The following is a 20,234-nucleotide window of genomic DNA, read 5'->3' as shown; positions in this document are numbered from 1 at the left end:
TGGTGGGAGTTGCAGTCCAAAACACCTGGAGGGCCCAAGTTGGCCAATATCTCCTTTAACCAGAGTGCTGGGATCCTGAGAACTTCTCTTTTGGGCCTTGAGAAACTATAACTCCCACCATTCCGAAGCATTGAGCCAAGGCAGTTGCAATACACCAGCATCGGCACCTCTTTACAACTGGAAGCAGACTAGTAAAGATAAGGTTTTATCGCCGTAAAGCCAATTAAAGCCTGCCGTTGCTAACAAACAACCCGACTTTTCTTCGGAAATACTGTCACACCCAAGGCTTCGTCCGGCAGCTGTTTGACGGGTCAAGGCTTTTCTTGCAGCTTTCTAGTTTCTAGTAGACACCTCCAAGGCCTGCATGGAGTGCCGTTATCTTCTTGCAGTATCTATTGATCTACTCACATTGGCATGTTTTTGAACTGCTAGATTGGCACAAGCTGGGGCTAACAGCGGGAGCTCACCCTGCTCCCCAGATTCAAACTGCCAACCTTTCAATCAGCGAGTTCAGCAGCTCAGTGGTGACACCAGGGGCTCCTAGCAACAGTTAATGTATTATTATTATTATTATTATTATTATTACGAGAATTATAGAGTTGGAAGAGACCGCATGGGCCATCCAGTCTAACTCGCTTTTGTCATGCAGCAAAAGCACAATCAAAGCACTCCCGACAGAAGGCCATCCGTCTGTAGTGATTTCAGCTGGGACTTAAGTAGGTCTCCCCCAAACATAGTCAGGTGTTGTAAATTAGTTAAATTAGCCTCCCCGCATAAAGCGGTACCTAAATTTCCTACTCGATAGATGCAACTATCATTCAGGTTGCATAGATCAACAGCAAGCTAGGATATTAATGTTTGGGAGCTCACTCCGACCCAGGCTGGTTTCGAACTCATGAAAAGCACAATTAAAACACTCCCCACAAAAGGCCACCCATCTTTAGTGATGTCAGCTGGGACTTAAGTAGGTCTCCTCCAAACATTAGCCAGCATAGCCTCCCCGCATAAAGCGGTACCTAAATTTCCTACTCGACAAATGCAGCAAGCTCGGCTATTAATGTTCGGGAGCTCACTCCGACCCGGGCTGGCTTCGAACTCATGAAAAGCACAATTAAAACACTCCCCACAGAAGGCCACCCAGCTGTACTGATTTCAGCTGGGACTTAAGTAGGTCTCCTCCAAACGTTAGCAAGCATAGCCTCCCCACATAAAGCGGTACCTAAATTTCCTACTCGACAGATGCAACTGTCTTTCGGGCTGCATAGGTCAACAGCAAGCTAGGCTATTAACGGTTGGGCGCTTACTCCGACCCGGGCTGGCTTCGAACTCATGAAAAGCACAATCAAAGCACTCCCGACAGAAGTCCATCTGTCTGTAATTATTTCAGCTGGGACTTAAGTAGGTCTCCCTCAAACATAGTCAATCGTGAAGCATGCTGGGAATTGCAGTGCAATGATATCTGGAGGACCTTCTAAAGACAAACGGTGCATCTAAACTGTAGAAATTAGATTTGTGCACAGATTTGTTTTTCTTCGGTGCAGAAATAATGCATTTTTGACATCACTTGAACTACGATGGCCCAATGCTCTGGAATCCTGGGAGTTATAGCTTGATGAGGTTCTTAAAAGAGGCAAAAGGCTTTGTGAAACTACCACTCCCAGCTTTGAGCCATGGTAGTGGTCTCAAACTGAGTTAAATCTATAGTGCAGATGCACCCCTGGATAGTTCCTCATGGTATGCATTTCCCAGCATGAAAATACGAAAAAATGGGGGAAATATTTGCTAATTTTCTGTTGGCTTTGCAGACCGTAGTCCGAGGGAGGTGCCTCCAATTCCGCAAAGGACTCTGAATGATTAATCATACAGTTTGAACTTTGCCTAATTCCTCTTCCAAAGAAGTCTTCGGCATTATCTGGGCAACACTATACACACACAAACAGTGACTCCGTACAAATATAAATGATTTTTGGTCATAAAAGGAGTGGGTGTCACTGGCACGAAAATGCCGGCTGTGTCGCCCTGGATTTCCTTGGAACGGCCGTGACGGGGTCCACGGAGATGTTGATTTTCGGGGTTGAGGCCAAAGGAGACCGAAGCCCAATCGGCCACAATGGTTGTAAATGGAGCGATTGTATTTATCCGATTTAATAAAGCAATCTCTTTTGTGTTTACGGACACTGGAGCGGGTCCAAAGAACGCACTATGAAAATAATTCCACAATCAAAACCGATGCAAGTATCTTCCCGTTTGGATCGGACTCAAACTCGGCACATGGACCCAACATGACCAACTTTAAATTCCGGCACTTTTTTATGGGGAATTGACCGAGGATGATGGGAGTTGTAGTTCACCCTGCATCCTTATGCATTTTCTAATGGGACTATTCATAAAAGCCCAAACCAAAGCAATGACTGTTTACAATATTTACCTGAGCTTCACTGGGTACCTAAACTAGCGTGTATATGTGACTGTGTGTGTATGTGCATATATTGTTTGGGTTTGTAAAAGACACCATGATGCAATGGGTTAACTGGAAGAGTATGTGTAAGCAGCTGATTGGCTGAGCCTGTGAAGAGCTAGCAGTCTGATTGGCTACTTTCTCTGCCTCAATGCGTATATTGTTTGGGTTTGTAAAAGACACCGTGATGCAATGGGTTAACTGGAAGAGTACGTGTAAGCAGCTGATTGGCCGAGCCTGTGAAGAGCTAGCAATCTGATTGGCTACTTTCTCTGCCTCAATGTGTATATTGTTTGGGTTTGTAAAAGACACCGTGATGCAATGGGTTAACTGGAAGAGTACGTGTAAGCAGCTGATTGGCCAAGCCTGTGAAGAGCTAGCAATCTGATTGGCTACTTTCTCTGCCTCAATGCGTATATTGTTTGGGTTTGTAAAAGACACCGTGATGCAATGGGTTAACTGGAAGAGTACGTGTAAGCAGCTGATTGGCTGAGCCTGTGAAGAGCTAGCAATCTGATTGGCTACTTTCTCTGCCTCAATGTGTATATTGTTTGGGTTTGTAAAAGACACCGTGATGCAATGGGTTAACTGGAAGAGTACGTGAAAGCAGCTGATTGGCCGAGCCTGTGAAGAGCTAGCAATCTGATTGGCTACTTTCTCTGCCTCAATGTGTATATTGTTTGGGTTTGTAAAAGACACCGTGATGCAATGGGTTAACTGGAAGAGTACGTGTAAGCAGCTGATTGGCCGAGCCTGTGAAGAGCTAGCAATCTGATTGGCTACTTTCTCTGCCTCAATGTGTATATTGTTTGGGTTTGTAAAAGACACCGTGATGCAATGGGTTAACTGGAAGAGTACGTGTAAGCAGCTGATTGGCTGAGCCTGTGAAGAGCTAGCAATCTGATTGGCTACTTTCTCTGCCTCAATGCGTATATTGTTTGGGTTTGTAAAAGACACCGTGATGCAATGGGTTAACTGGAAGAGTACGTGTAAGCAGCTGATTGGCCGAGCCTGTGAAGAGCCAGCAATCTGATTGGCTACTTTCTCTGCCTCAATGCGTATATTGTTTGGGTTTGTAAAAGACACCGTGATGCAATGGGTTAACTGGAAGAGTACGTGTAAGCAGCTGATTGGCCGAGCCTGTGAAGAGCTAGCAATCTGATTGGCTACTTTCTTTGCCTCAATGAGTGATAGAGGGTGCTATATGAAGAGAAGATGGCTGCCAACTCTCTAAAGCCTTGCTATTTCTAAGGCCCTGAGGCAACTGTAAGGACTATTTAAAGGACTGTTTATTCTCTGTGAATAATCAGCGAGACTATTGTATATATTGTTGCTCTGTATGATCTATTGAAGCTAAGTAACGTTCCTGTTACTTGTTTCACAAACCTGAGTGGCATATTATTACACTGCAGGGTGTCTTTAGGTTCAGAAGCAGACGTAAAGCTTCCATTTATTGTCATCTACAATAGGTTCAGGTCACAACACGTTGCTGAGGATATCTGGGTTCCAGGGAAGTCTTCTTATCTCGGGTTATATCAGAGCGGCGCATGCTTTTGTAAGTGAGTCACTGGAAGGCAAAGATCACTGGGTTATATTCCAACTCAAACACACAAGCATTCAGACACACAATAGGAGCCAAATATAACTCCTTTTCATGATTCACAATGGCGTGTTGGCATTTGAAACAACCTTCGGCCACGAGGAATGCCTGGAGAAACTCAGAGAATGGCTGGAATGGGGATACTGGGAGTTGTAGTCCTCCAAAGCACTGTTCGAAGTGGTGCCTTTGAAAGGGGTTTCTTGTGACGCTCTGGGTTCATCTACACTGCAGAATGAATGCAGTTTCACACCACTTGGATTGCCTTGGCTCAATGCTACGGGATTTGGGAGTTGTAGTTTTCCGAGGTCTGACGTTGGGTCGAAAAGACTCAGTCACCTTTCGGACCGCTTGCAGACAAACACAAGTGAGTGCAGACGTTGGGAACTATAAATATTTATTGAAAGCGCAGGATCGAGCGAATGAACAGAAAGTGCCCATAGATTCATTTTATTGGAATCTGTTCCACATTTCATATCGACGAGATCAGTCGGAAAGAAACACAGAGCTGCATTTTCAGTCTTAAAACAGGTTCATAAAGGTATCGCTTGAACAAAGTAAATATTGTCTATTATTTACGAGTATTTAAAAAAAAATTGGGTTGCTGTGAGTTTTCCAGGCTGTCTATCCATGTTCCAGAAGCACTCTCTCCTGACGTTTCGCCCACATCTGTGGCAGGCATCCTGAGAGGTTGTGTGGTCTGTTAGAAACTAGGCAAGTAGGGTTTATATATATCCAGGGTGGGAGTAAGAAAGAACTCTTGTCGGCTTGAGGCAAGTGTGAATGTTGCCATTGGCCACCTTGATTAGCATTGAATAGCCTTGCAGCTTCAAAGCCTGGCTGCTCATGAAAATGAACAAAATCTGGCTACCGGTATTAAAAAAAAATACTCTAGACTCAGGACAGTAAATAAAGAGCAACTCTAAAAAGGGGGAATTCCAGATAGGAAACAATCAGGGCCAGCTAACACCTCCTAACAAAGGATTCCCCCCAGGCAGGAAGAAGCCAGGCTTTGAAGCTGCAAGGCTATTCAATGCTAATCAAGGTGAACAATTGCAATATTTGCATTTGCCTCAAACAGACATAAGTTCCACAGGTCAATAAACCCCACTAGTTTCCAACAGACTTTGCAACCTCTGAGGATGCCTGCCATAGATGTGGGCGAAATGTCAGGAGAGAATGCTTCTGGAACATGACCGGAAAACTCACAGAAACTCAATGATTCTGGCCGTAAAGGCCTTTGAGAACACATTATTTAAAATTAATTTCCTTGCAAGTCAGATTTGACTTTTTTTTTTTTACACATAAGTGGGTGCATCTAGATTGTAGTATTAATGCAGTTCAGCACCACATTGCCATGGCCCAATGCTATGGGATTATGGGAGTTGTAGTTCTACAAGGTCTTTAGCCTTCTCTGCTAAACAAACTACAAATCCAATGATTCCATAGCATTGAGCCACGGCAGTTAATGTGATGTTGAACCGCATTAACGCTATGGTGTGGACGCACCTTTATATTACTATGAATAAATCTACAAAATGTCTTTTGGGAGATGAAAATCAAAGTAAATATATACAGTAGAGTCTCACTTATCCAACACTTGCTTATCCAACGTTCTGGATTATCCAACGCATTTTTGTAGTCAATGTTTTCAATACATCGTGATATTTTGGTGCTAAATTCATAAATACAGTAATTACTACATAGCATTACTGCGTATTGAACTACTTTTTCTGCCAAATTTGTTGTCTGACATGATGTTTTGGTGCTTCTTTTGTAAAATCATAACCTAATTTGATGTTTAATAGGCTTTTCCTTAATGCCTCCTTATTATCCAACATATTCGCTTATCCAACATTCTGCCGGCCCATTTATGTTGGATAAGTGAGACTCTACTGTACTAATATTGACCATTCGTTGGAATCACTCCTGCTATCAATATGTACAGACAGTTTATTGTGAACAAGAAATCCTTCCTGATAACGTCAGTGAGAAATGTACACAGTCACCGAGTCTCAGATAAAATCTCGTTTTTTGCAAAATCAAACCCAAAATCGAAATGATATCGCTCCTCAATGTAGCAACCAAGGAAGTTTCACAGAAACCAGCTGCTTCGCAATTGACGTTTTTGCACCCGCAAAAAACAAAGGGGGAAATGGAGGCAGGGAGCGTCCACACGGCACGATTGCGGCACTTTGATACCGCTTTGTTAACCGTCTTGGCTCCGATGCCAGAAATCCCTGGGATCTCATGATTCAACTCAAGGGGAGCGGATGTCCCTGGGAAAACTAGACGTCCCATGCTTCCTTCAGATGGTGCGGCATGGACACCACCAGAATCCACTTAGGATGGGATGCGATCCTGGGAGTTGTAGTTTGACAAGGCACCGGCCCTTTTTGGCAATAAAGGCCTTGCAAAACTACAACTCCCAAGATGCGTCCTCCATTGACAGAACTCTAGGTCCTGTCAAAGAGATAAGCAAACACTAAGCAAATAATTACAGTCTGTAAGATACCACTGTGTATTACAACAGTTGACTGTACTTATTACCGTATATACTCGAGTATAAGCCTAGTTTTTCAGCCCTTTTTTTAAGACTGAAAAATCTCCCCTCGGCTTATACTCGGATGAGGGTCCTGGTTGGCTTATATTTGGGCCATCTTATACTCGAGAATATATGGTACATTTATTATTTTTCTCTATTATTGTTGCTACTAATACATTTATTTTACTCTATTATTATTATTATTATTATTATTATTATTAATTTTATTATTGCACTCTGATCTTATTATTAGTATTGCATTTATTATTTTACTCTATTTATTCTTACATGTATTATTTTCCTGTATTTATTATTATTATTATTATTATTATTATTATTATTATTATTATTATTATTATTACATGTTTTATTTATTTATTTATTTATTTATTTATTTATTTATTTATTTATTTACAGCATTTATATGCCACCCTTCTCACCCCGAAGGGGACTCACATTACACACATATAGGCAAACATTCAATGCCTTTTAACATAGAACAAAGACAAACAAACATAGGCTCCGAGCGGGGCTCGAACTCATGACCTCCTGGTCACAGTGATTCATTGCAGTTAATTGCACTGGCTTGCTCTCCCGCCTGCGCCACAGCTCGGGCCTTATTATTATTATTATTATTTTACTCTATTATTATTAAAAGGATACATAAGCACATTTACATTGAGGAAGATGAGAATAATGATTTGATCAGAGTTGCAAAGTCTTATCTTAAATTTGAGCTTTATGTAAATATTCAAAAACATTTAACCTACCAATGCCTCAATTAATGTAATTTTATTGGTATCTGTTTTTATTTCTGAAATTTACCACCCTCGGCTTATACTGGAGTCAATGTTTTCCCAGGTTTTTTTTTTTGTGGCAAAATTAGGTGCCTCGGCTTATATTCAGGTCGGCTTATACTCAAGTATATATGGTATTTTTATTACGGTTGTTAACTCTCAGGTGAATATCGAATGTATATGATGCTCTAATATACATATTGCATTTTATGTTTTGAACCTTTATAATATTTGCTTATCTTCTTGACTTGGGAAGAAGATAGCTCTGTACTCAGAGAGGCCTGACTATTTCTGAGGCCTTTACATGGTGCTCTGATATACATACCACATTTTATGTTTTGAACCTTTATAGTGTTTGCCTATTTCTTTGACATTGTCTAGTATAGACATCTGGGCTTATTTATCATTAGAATGCTAGGTCCGCCTCACGTAATGTGGGCAGATCACAGTCCAATGTCTCCAAAAATAGATGAGTTATTTTTATGGCACTTCCAGGCAACCTCCAAGCCCATTAGATCTACATCTCTATCCATCTCGATAGCCCCCATAAAGGAGGCTTTTTTAGACTTCCCTGGAATCGCATGGGTGGATCAAACTTGTTTATTATTATTCTTTCATTGACTCTGGGCTCATGCCAGGGCGTCTGTGAATTGATCCCGGCCAATGTCAGACTGGGTAATTATTCATACTTTTCTTCTCCCATTGGCATCAGTGGGACGACACCGGGCTATGCTCCTGTAGCCGGGTGCAAAGCATTATCCGGAGGTCCCAGGAGTGATTTTTGCACCTGGTTATGGGGACCTAGCCATGCGCTTTTGCCCTGCAGGTATTTTGGACTTCAATTCCCACCATTCCCAACAGCCCCAGGCCCTTGCCTTTTTCCCGTCAGCACTGACCATACGATTCCGGAATTGCATTATATGGGTCTACACTGACCATACGATACTGGAAGTCCATTATATGGGTCTACACTGACCATACAATTCTGGAATTGCATTATACGGATCTACACTGATCATATGATTCTGGAATTGCGTTGTATGGGTCTAAATTGACCATACGATTCTGGAATTGCATTATACGGATCTACATTGACCATACAATTCTGGAAGTCCATTATATGGATCTACATTGACCATATGATTCTAGAATTGCATTATATGGGTCTACACTGATCATACGATTCTGGAATTGCATTCTATGTGGTTTACACAGACCATATGATTCTGGAATTGCATTATACGGATCTACATTGACCATATGATTCTGGAATTGCATTATATGGGTCTACACTGACCATACGATACTGGAAGTCCATTATATGGGTCTACATTGACCATATGATTCCGGAATTGCATTATACGGATCTGCATTGACCATACGATTCTGGAAGTCCATTATATGGGTCTACATTGACCATACAATTCTGGAATTGCATTATATGGGTTTACATTGACCATATGATTCTGGAATTGCATTATATGGATCTACATTGACCATACGATTCTGGAATTGCATTATATGGGTCTACACTGGCCGTATGATTCCAGAATTGCATTGTATGGGTCTGAATTGACCATACAATTCTGGAATTGCATTATATGTGGTTTACACAGACCATATGATTATGGAATTGCATTATATGGGTCTGCACTGGCCATACGATTCCGGAATTGCATTATACAGATCTACATTGACCATATGATTCCGGAATTCCATTATATGGGTCTACACTGACCATATGATTCTGGAATTGCAATATATGGATCTACACTGACCATATGATTCCGGAATTCCATTATATGGGTCTACACTGACCATACGATTCCGGAATTGCAATATATGGATCTACACTGACCATATGATTCTGGAATTGCATTATATGGATCTACATTGACCATATGATTCTGGAATTCCATTATATGGGTCTATACTGGCCGTATGATTCTGGAATTGCATTATATGTGGTTTATACTGATCATACGATTCCGAAATTGCATTATATGTGTCTACATTGACCATATGATTCTGGAATTGCATTATACGGATCTACATTGGTGCATCCACACAGTTGAATTAATGAGGTTCGATGCCACTTTGACAGCCAGAGCTCAATGCTATGGAATCATATGAATTTTACAAAGTCTTTTCTGCCAAATAGTCCAAACTACAAAGCCCAGGAAGCTATTGCGTGGGGCTAATGGTGGTTAAAGTGGTGCCAAACTGCATTAATTCAACAGTGTAGGATGCACAGAGACAGGAGATTAGTCCTTGGATCTCCTCCAGCAATTTACCATTGTGTTGGAAAGATTGCATGCAGATACAATTATTATGAATGGCTTCTCGAGAGGACATTTCCACCAGAGTCTAGGTTTCTACTCTCGTCTTGTTTTCAAAGATTTGCACCAACTATTGATGATAAGGGTTGTTGTATGTCTTTCGGGCTGTGTGGCCATGTTCCAGAAGCATTCTCTCCTGACGTTTCGCCCACATCTATGGCAGGCATCCTCAGAGGTTGTGAGGTATACCTCACAACCTCTGAGGATGCCTGCCATAGATGTGGGTGAAACGTCAGGAGAGAATGCTTCTGGAACATGGCCACACAGCCCGAAAGACATACAACAACCCTGTGATCCCGGCCATGAAAGCCTTCGACAACATATTGATGATAAGCTTGGTGTCCATCATTACCATCCTTGGATTTCGGATTGTCCAGTTGGTGAGACCAGCGCACCAAAGCACATTGGGAACATCAAGGTCCATACTGATGGAACGCCATGCTCACCCAGCTTGCACCGATCCTCCTGTTTACATGAGACTTGGACCAAGAAATTGGTCCAAGAGTTTGGAAAATAAAACCGCGGGTGAATCTATCCTTTCCGCTTGCAAGCATTGAAGGGCATCTCTGTTCCGGAGAGAGCCAGATTCCTAGACAGAAACAGTATACAAGGCAATCAGAAATTTTATATACCGTATATACTCGAGTATAAGCCGACCCAAATATAAGCCGAGGCACCTAATTTTGCCACCAAAAAAACTGGGAAAACACTGACTCCAGCATAAGCCGAGATACCAATAAAATTACATCAATTGAGGCCTCAGTAGTTTAAATGTTTTTGAATCTTTACATCAAACTGTAATTTAAGATATGAGTGTCCAACTCTGATTCAATCATTATTTTCATCTTCTTCAATGTAAATGTGCTTATGTATCCTTTTAATAATAATAAAGTGAAATAATAAATGTAATAATAATAATAATAATAATAATAATAAATGCAGTAAAATAATAAATGTAATAATAAATAGATTAAAGAGTTGTTGTATGTCTTTCGGGCTGTGTGGCCATGTTCCAGAAGCATTCTCTCCTGAAGTTTCACCCACATCTATGGCAGGCATCCTCAGAGGTTGTGAGGTATTGTCACAACCTCTAAAAATGCCTGCCATAGATGTGGGCGAAATGTCAGGAGAGAATGCTTCTGGAACATGGCCACACAGCCCGAAAGACATACAACAACCCTGTGATCCCGGCCATGAAAGCCTTCGACAACAAATAGAGTAAAATAATAAATGTATTAATAATAATAAAAATAGAGTAAAATATATGTAAAAGTAACCACAATAATAGAGTAAAATAATAAATGTAACAATACCAATAATAATAGAGAAAAATAATAAATATACCATAGATACTTGAGTATAAGCTGACCTGAATATAAGCCCACCAGGACACTCACCCGAGTATAAGCCAAGGAGGGTTTTTTTTTTCAGTCCTAAAAAAGGGCTGAAAAACTAGGCTTATACTCGAGTATATAAGTAATAAAGCAAACATTTTGCATACATCCCCAAATCTATTTAATTCCACTCTGCAATTTATCATAATGGATTTGAATGAATATTCGTGGAGATACAGAAGGTGTAGAAAGAGGATCCAGAGCAATGGCTTGGGTTGTTTGTTAACATAAATACAATTTAGAAATATTAATATTGATTGCATTAGGAATAATACCATGGATGAAAGTGGGGCAGAGCAATGGTGCAGCCTGCCCTTTTTCCCAGCTGAATAGAATTACCTGGGTCCGTCTGGGTCCGTAAATCTGGAACGCATTCATCAGCTCCTTATCTTCCTGCATCTTTGCAAAACAATGTGACGTTTGATCGGACGACGTGGTGCCCTATGGAAGAAGAAGAAGAAGACCATTGTCTGTATGGACGTCATTTCATTGGCAGGCAGAGAGATGACACTCAAAACCAATTTAAGGCAAAATCTATAGGATGAAAAAAAGGATGAAAGGATGAAAAAAATTCGGCCTAGGACAAAACAACAAAACTACCCATCCCAGAAACACTAAACTTGGCATCACAACCCCTCATCCATGCCTCTACGTTCATACAACAAAAAGAAAAGAAAAATAAAGTCCTAATTAGAGGGAGATGAATAATTGTTTTTATCCAATTGCTGCCAGTTAGAAGGCTAAGCTCCGCCCACTTGGTCTCCTAGCAACCTACTCAGCCCAGGGGACAGGCAGTTAGGCCTCACTTAGGCCTCTTCCATACTGCATATAAAATACAGATGATGATGATGATGATGATGATGATGATGATTATTATTATTATTATTATTATTATTATTTATTTACAGCATTTATATTCCGCCCTTCTTTCTCACCCCGAAGGGGACTCAGGGCGGATCACATTACACATATAGGCAAACATTCAATGCCTTTTAACATAGAACAAAGGCATGACAAACATAGGCTCTGAGCGGGCCTCGAACTCATGACCTCCTGGTCAGAGTGATTCGTTGCAGCTGGCTTGCTCTCCCGCCTGCGCCACAGCCTGGGCCCTTATCTGATTATCTGATTTTAACTGGATTATATGGCAGTGTAGACTCAAGGCCCTTCCACACAGCTATATAACCCATTTATAATGGACTTAATGTAAGGTATAACCTTTACCCTTTACCTTAACTACCACCAATTCCTCAATACTTTATTTCCCATACCACCATACTTCGCCACAGCAACGCGTGGCCGGGCACAGCTAGTTTATATATATGTGAACAACCAAGTGTGCATCTAGACCACGCCTGCACAACATTGGAGTTGTACCGGGTCAAAATTAGATAGCATAAACCTCTTAGGCCCGCAAATAACGTTTTAGCATCTCACTTTCCTGGTTTTTTATTGTTCTTGGTTGGACTAGATGGCCCATGCGGTCTCTTCCAACTGTATTATTCTATGTAAGGCAGTGGTCCTCAACCTGGGGTCCCCAGATGTTTTTGGCCTACAACTCTCAGAAATCCGAGCCAGTTTACCAGCTGTTAGGATTTCTGGGAGTTGAAGGCCAAAAACATCTGGGCACCCCAGGTTGAGGACCACTGGTGTACGGTCATTAGGATTGTTGTTGCTGTGTGCCTTCAAGGAGCTTCAGACTATGAGCGACCCTAAGGCAACCCCAGATAGAGTTTTCTTGTGAAGATCAATTCAGAGTGAATTTCTCTTCCTCTGGGGCTGAGAAAGTGTGACTTGCCTAAAGCTACCCACTGGGTTCAGAGCTATAGCCCTGTTGTAGATGACGGGAGAGATAACACCAAGAGAGATCCTTTTGTTGAGGTTGGAAAGGATTTTATTTTATTCAGCTGAAGACTCTGGAAGTGGAATCTCTTCCGAAAGAAAACCAGAGCCCCGATCAAGGCGTTGACTTGCCTTTTATACATTTTCAGGCAAAGAACATGCTTTTACATACATCTCGTCATTAGTACGTCACTTCACATGTTTACATACATGGGCATAAATATGCACGATCAGCATTTTCCTATCTTAAGCACTCTAAAAGCCTGTAGCAAGTCACAGATCCCAAGAGAGATCCATCAAGAGGTCACTCTTGGCCTGTCAAGCTGTACTAGGAACCAATTCACACTGGAATGTATAGAAAACAGGCCACCCTTCTCCCAGCTTGTCCTGTCAGCTTGTGCTTCCCTAAAATCTAACACAGAGACTGATTTTTCTACATTTCACTGCTTCTAATGTGCATACAATATATGTCTAAAAATCCATATTTTTCAGTTCCTCATCAGCCCAAGGTTAAAACCACAACACCATGTTAGTCCAATAAACAATCATACTGTTTCCTCAGCAAAGGTGGCCAGCAGAGCCCAACCATGTCATAAAACCAATGTAGACATTAGGCATGTCCAATCGATGAAAAAAAGTTTCAATTCTTGTTTCTAAAGTAGTGGGCGCTGGTGCTTCGATATAGAAAGTATTTCCGATTTTTTCACCCCAAAATTTTGGATATTTCCGAAAATTCGTAATGATTCTAAATGTTTCTAAAATGGCAAATGCGCATGCGCAATCGCTACACACCAGCCTTGTATGGCAATCTTCCATGTGGACGCAGAGGACGTTAGTCCCCACCTTTGCGTCCATCATGGAAGTTTCTGATTGGCCGGGGAGCGGCAGCCATGTTAGGCTGCGCTAAGCTCCCATTCAAGTTAGGTTGCAGAAACAAAAAAAATTTTAAAAAATATTTTTAAATATATATTTTTAAAAATTTTTTTTGGGGGGGGGAAATTAACGAAACATTAAGAGACAATTAGAGAATGGGCCAACAATGGTTCGAATTACATTGCTGGTTGCGCTGTGAGACAATGTCTTGGAATGCGTATCAAAAAGCGAGAACAATCCGAAATAATTCCGATATGCGATTCAAAACGATTTTTTGGACATGTCTAGTAGACATCCCTTTGAGATGGAAAACCTACTTGCACCCACGGGTCAGCTCCCATCTCCACCAAGCAGCAGATGCCTCTCAAAGTCCTCTCCTTACGCAGGGCGAGAACTTGCTTAATGTCAAGGGAGAGGCCGGGGATTTCCAAATCCTTCACAAGTGCAGCATGAGCAAGAGCCCCTCCCTGTAACGGTGTTAATCCTGTGCAAAACAGTGCAAAACGATGGCTGATTGGTGAGGTTGAACGGGGAAGGAAAGTACTTTAATTCATTGGACACAGAGAGGCAAAACTATTAAAGTTTCCAAAGTCCTGGTCTGAGACTCAAAGCACTATACTACGCTAGTCTAGATTGAGATACAAATGTGCAATTTTCCAGAAGATGTCCTCTTGCTAAGACTCTTCGCCTTCATCCCAGAAACTGGAGAAGACATCCCAAAAACTGGACATTCCAGTTTGGTATAGCAACCCGAAGCCGCAGGGGATCCAAACACAGTTATAGAGGGATAGGTACAGTACAGTCTCACTTATCCAACATAAACGGAACGGCAGAACGTTGGATAAGCAAAAATGTTGGATAATAAGGAGGCATTAAGGAAAAGCCTATTAAACATCAAATTAGGTTATGATTTTACAAATTAAGCACCAAAACATCATGTGCGCAAGTGTTTAATGAATGAACTCAGCGTTGACATGGATTGGATTAAGGCTCTTGCACAAGGTCTGATGGATGACTGGCATATATATTCAGCGTTGCACTGTGTTAAATCTTTTATATATTTTATTTTACTATGTTATTAAACTATTTTAATTGTTGTATTATTTTATTGTATTATGATATACTGGTAGTGATCCTGCCAGTTGTGTAAGCCTCCCTGAGTCCCCTTGGGGAGAAGGGCGGGGTAGAAATATCGGAAATAATAATAATAATAATTTTACAAAAATGGACAGAAAAAGCAGTTCAATACCCAGTAATTACTATGTAATTAATGTGTAGTAATTACTGTATTTATGAATTTAGCACCAAAACTTCACAATGTATTGAAAACATTGGCTACAAAAGGCAAACTGCGTTGGATAATCCAGAACGTTGGATAAGTGAATGTTGGATAAGCGAGACTCTACTGTATGTAATTTTCAAGGTGGTGCTCTCACCCTAAGATTCCTTCTGTTTGCTCTGAGGATGTCAGGACTTCAGCTCACCTGCTCTACACTTGGCAATATTTTATAGATAAACTTTCTTATTCCAATGCAAGGTGGATAATAAATAAAGTATTATTATTATTAGACTTCAATCCCAACCACAACCCCTTCTTAACCTACCTTGATTGTTGGTTACGTCCACCTCGACGTGGGTGCCATTTTGCTGGCAGCTTTGCAAGACCTATCATTGATATAAAGGAAGAGAGAGTCAGAGGGAGGGCAGGAATGAGATGGAAGGAAGGAAGGAAAGAAGGAGGGAGATAGTTAAATTATATCTCTTTCCATCTTGCGGCTGCAGCTATAATGGTTCTCATTTTGAACTTGAAACTCTGACGTGTGAAGTTACTCTTTTCAATCACCATCCCAACGATATATTCTTTCCACAGAGCTTGCCAAAGTTCATTTTTTGAATGGCAGTTCCCCAAATCTCCCAGTCAGCCACATACATAGCCCTTTACAATTGGACATGTCTATCTAGGAATTTGATAGGTCCTCCAGATAATTCTATGGTATTATTCCATAGAGGACCTAACGAATTCCCAGAGAACATACAAATTTCTAGGAATCTCGAGGTCTCCTAATGCAGTTCTATAGTATCCTGGGACTTGACTGATACTTGGCCATATCCACAATTTCTGGTAACTGTGGTCCAACCACGAACATATTCCTCATGGATATGGGGATCTTACTGTATTGTATTGCTTTGTGGAGCAGCATTTATGGATGGGGTGTCGAACTCAACCAGGCCTGTTTCTGGTCCGCTTACTTCCAGGACTGCCAGGTTGCCCTTCTCTGCACAAAGGTGCAACGGAGTCTTTCCCAAGATGTCCTTTGCATTGACGTTGGCTCCCAAGGCAATCAAGTCACCGGCGATAAGTTGGTGGTTCTTCCGAGCTGCGATGTGCAATGCAGTCTTGAAGGGGTTAAGAAAAAAAAATAGAGAGATGAGAAACATGAATCATGGATATAGTGTTGCCAGTTCTATTACCAACTCTTCCAATTAATCCTCTAATAATGTCATTTGGGGAAGTTAATGGCCAATGCAGTTCATCTCAGCCTAGTTCATGATGATCCACAAGAATGGGATTTCGGGGTCAAAACCCAGAAACTATGATTGTAAAGATTGTAGAGACAATAAGGAAGGAAGACTGTGTGTATGTTCATGTTAGAAGATGCAATAATACTTGATGATGATAATAATAATAATAATAATAATCATCATCATCATCATCATCACCACCACCACCACCGTCATCTCTGGTGCATTGACCCTGCAAGTCATGGTTCCATTGCAACACCGATCTTCAATCCTCACCTGTTTTGCTGTGTCCTTCTCATCAATTTTGTTCAGATATGCCATCCGCCACGCCAGCGCATAGGCCAGAGCCCTTCTCCCTTGTGTCACAGCCCCGTGCAGAGGTCTAGGGGAGCAAAGGGGGGAAACAGAAGTTGTGTATGACAGGGTGGGATTTAAAAACATCAGCTCCGCAGCACCCTGATTATTGGTGATCCTTTGACTCTCACCAATTCATCCTTGGCCAGACTGCTTGCCTGTCCAGAGAAGCAGTACTGACAAATGACACCTCAGCCACAAATCAGCTGAACACAGCGGTCCAAAGGCTTTATTCCAAATATATATACAAGATATTTACAAGATACAAAGTCCATCGCTCGTTGCAGACATACTTTCTCCTTGCCGTTCAGCAAAGCACACACACTACTGCTGAGAGCACAAAATATATATAGATTTTGTGTTACAGTGTATATGATTATTTATTGTATTGTTTAATTGTATTGTGATATGTTGTTTTATATTTTGCTATATTGTACTGTTCTGGGCATGGCCCCATGTAAGCCGCCCCGAGTCCCCGTTGGGGAGATGGTGGCGGGGTATAAATAAAGTATTATTATTATTATTATTATTATTATTATTATTATTATTATTAGTCCTCTCCGGCTGGAAGTCACGACCTATAGGTTGTTTCAGGCTATCACTCAAACTGTCCTGCCGTTAACACTTAAGATGCTGGAACACATGTCTGGTATACACAGTTGCAAACAGTAAAAACACTTGATTCATCATTTCATCCTTACACCCAAAATAAACCAACAGTGCATCTTCAAAGTGTTATAGAAGGAACATGACGGGCAGCATATTGTAGTCATTTGAGCACTGGTTTGCAACCTTGGAGATTTGGGGCCCAGAGTGTCTACCTTCCCAGACAGTGAATGAGACACAATCAGGAGGAAGGCAAAATCAGAGTTTAATTCTCAATGGCAAGAGAGGATGTCAGCTGAGAAAGCACTCCAAAGAACATGTTAAAATTGTGAATATAGAAAATATTTATTACATTTTGAGAGCTGTTCAAGATTCCTGTGCTAGCTCCTAATTCGCCCAGGAAGTGTCCAACTAGGATCCGCTCCCTGATTGGTTGGGGATTTCCTCCAACATCATTGCTGGTTGGTCTGGCATTGGATTATTTGGAAGAGTCCATGAAATAAATCACTCTGTCCAAGAGGTCATGAGTTCGAGGCCAGCCCGTGTCGGAGTGAGCACCTGACAATTTTATTGGGCCCTGAGTCCCTTCGACGACGCCCTGAGTCCCTTCGGGTGAGAAGGGCGGGATAGAAATATTGGATATATATATATATATATATATATATATATATATATATATATATATAGCCCCTGCTCGTTGCTGACCTAAGCAACCCGAAAGATAGTTGCATCTATCAAGTAGGAAATTTAGGTATTTATGAAGGTATCTCTACTGTGAGTTATTGAAAGAGGAGCAAAACCAAACCTATCGTCTCACCTATTTCCATGTGGATCTGGCTCAAGAAGCTTCTCCATTGAGATGTTCCTCAGCCGGGCTTCTTCCTGTTGGAGCTGGAACTGGAATAAAGATATCTTTGGAACCTCCTGCTTCAAAAATGACCCGGCGCATGGCTTCTGTGTCCTTCCTTCATTGTTCAAGATGAGATTCCCAGGTGGATCGTCTTTGGTCAGAACTTGGAAACGTACCTTCTGCCAACGTCTTTCTTCCTCGCATTGATTTCGGAAGATGTTGGTCGGAGTTGGACATCCTTCCATCGCTCCACAACCAAACGGATGCCACGAAATGTCTGGGGAACGTGGTTGAAATGGAATAGATTCCCAATGCTCTTCTGATGGTGGGTTTCCAACCCTTTCTATCCAAGGACTCTGAGATTCTGGGGCCGACACTTGTCCGTACGGTGTTGGCATCTGTAATCCAAATTTGGATTGGCTCGCATTTAAATCTTCCTGGAGGACTTCGACCAGGATGTCCAGCTCTTCCACGCTTTTGGAGGCACAATGCCTGTTCTTGAAAAAGAGAAGAAACATTTGAGCATTGGGGTGCGATGGGTTCCAAAATTGCAATAATAATAATAATAATAATAATAATAATAATAATAATAATAATAATAATAATAATAATAATCCCACTTCTCACTGCCACCTACTTGCTTATGTCTCTTTTTGGAGGAAGCCCTGTTTTTTTCTGTATGGGAAGAAGAAAGAGAAGCAGTAAACACAATTATTAAGCAACTCTTGGCTTGAAAGTCGGGGCCTTTTGATTGCTTCCATGTGTGTCTGTGTGTGAAAGAAAGCGTGCAATGTGTTCATATACATGTACATAATAATTCATGCAACTTCAGCGTGTCATGGAGTCACGGTGGCGCAATGGGTTAAAACTTGTGCCGGCTGAACTGCTGACCTGGAGGATAGGGTTACTGATTTGAAGACTGGCGGTTCGAATGGGTGAGTTCCCATCTGTCAGCTCTAGCTTGCGGAGACATGAGGGAAGCCTTCCAGCAGGATGGTAATACATCCGGACGTCCCCTGGGCAACATCTCTGTAGACAGCCTATTCTCTCACACCAGAAGCGACTTGCGGTATGTTCTCAAGTCACTTCAGACATGATTAATAAAAGCATGTCTTTATTGGGAAGCAAATCATAACATTACCTATTTATTTATTTACTACATTTATATCCCGCTCTTCTCACCCCGAAGGGGACTCAGAGCGGCTTACAAATCAGATGAATATAAAATATATTATTAGCATAGCACAATATAAGCATTAAATTACTATCCTGTTTTTATTACGGTCTTACCATTTATGTGTTTTAAATGAATTTTTTTTATCCTGTATTGTTGCTTACATTGATATATTGTATTACTGTTTTATCTTTTTTATATTGTGATTGTGTTGTGTTGTTTATATTTTGTTCTTATGTTGTTTTGGGCCGCTGCCCCATGTAAGCCGCCCCGAGTCCCCGCGGGGAGATGGTGGTGGGGTATAAATAAAGTATTATTATTATATTGTACTATATCATTATATGGTAATATTACTAGTAATATTACATTTAATATATAATATATAATTAATATTATTATATTGTATTATTAGTAGTATAATATTGTATTCCATTATAATATTATTATCAATATTATATGTATACTAGCTGTGCCCGGCCACGCGTTGCTGTGGCGAAGTCTGGTGGTATGGGAATAAAGTATTGAGAAATTGGTGGTAGTTAAGGTCAAGGGTAAAGGTTTTCCCCTGATATTAAGTCCATTCGTGTCTGACTCGGGGTTGGGGCTTATCTCCATTTCTAAGCCGAAGAGCTGCCATTGTCCGTATACTCCTAAAAGGTCATGACTGCATGGAGCGCCGTTACCTTCCTGCCGGAGCAGTACCTATTGATCTACTCACATTTGCATGTTTTTGAAGTTTAGGGTTGGCAGAAGCTGGGGCTAACAGTGGGGGCTCTCTCTGCTCCCCCAATTCAAACCTGCGACCTTTTGGTCCAGAAGTTCAGCAGCTCAGCGCTTTCACACGCTGCGCCATCAGGGGATATTATTTCCTAAAGCTTGTGC

General features: G+C 41.3%; 1 protein-coding gene across 1 annotated transcript in view; it reads right to left on the bottom strand.

Moving 5' to 3' along the window:
- LOC134293401 (ankyrin repeat domain-containing protein 35-like) overlaps positions 1-20,234 on the bottom strand; it is a 33,678-nt gene that overhangs the window by 8,563 nt on the left and 4,881 nt on the right. Inside the window, exons 3-11 of the mRNA XM_062960786.1 lie at positions 18,816-18,853; positions 18,355-18,675; positions 18,146-18,225; positions 16,645-16,750; positions 16,096-16,242; positions 15,450-15,510; positions 14,163-14,329; positions 11,470-11,571; positions 10,183-10,325 (exon numbers count right to left, since the gene is read on the bottom strand). Of these exons, the coding sequence (XP_062816856.1) occupies positions 10,206-10,325; positions 11,470-11,571; positions 14,163-14,329; positions 15,450-15,510; positions 16,096-16,242; positions 16,645-16,750; positions 18,146-18,225; positions 18,355-18,675; positions 18,816-18,853 (1,142 nt within the window). The 3' untranslated portion in view covers positions 10,183-10,205. The remainder of the gene's footprint in view (positions 1-10,182; positions 10,326-11,469; positions 11,572-14,162; positions 14,330-15,449; positions 15,511-16,095; positions 16,243-16,644; positions 16,751-18,145; positions 18,226-18,354; positions 18,676-18,815; positions 18,854-20,234) is intronic.

The sequence above is a fragment of the Anolis carolinensis genome, unplaced genomic scaffold (genome assembly GCF_035594765.1).
Source record: "Anolis carolinensis isolate JA03-04 unplaced genomic scaffold, rAnoCar3.1.pri scaffold_8, whole genome shotgun sequence".
Classification (NCBI taxonomy): Eukaryota; Metazoa; Chordata; class Lepidosauria; order Squamata; family Dactyloidae; genus Anolis; species Anolis carolinensis.
This window is presented reverse-complemented; position numbering and strand designations above follow the sequence as displayed.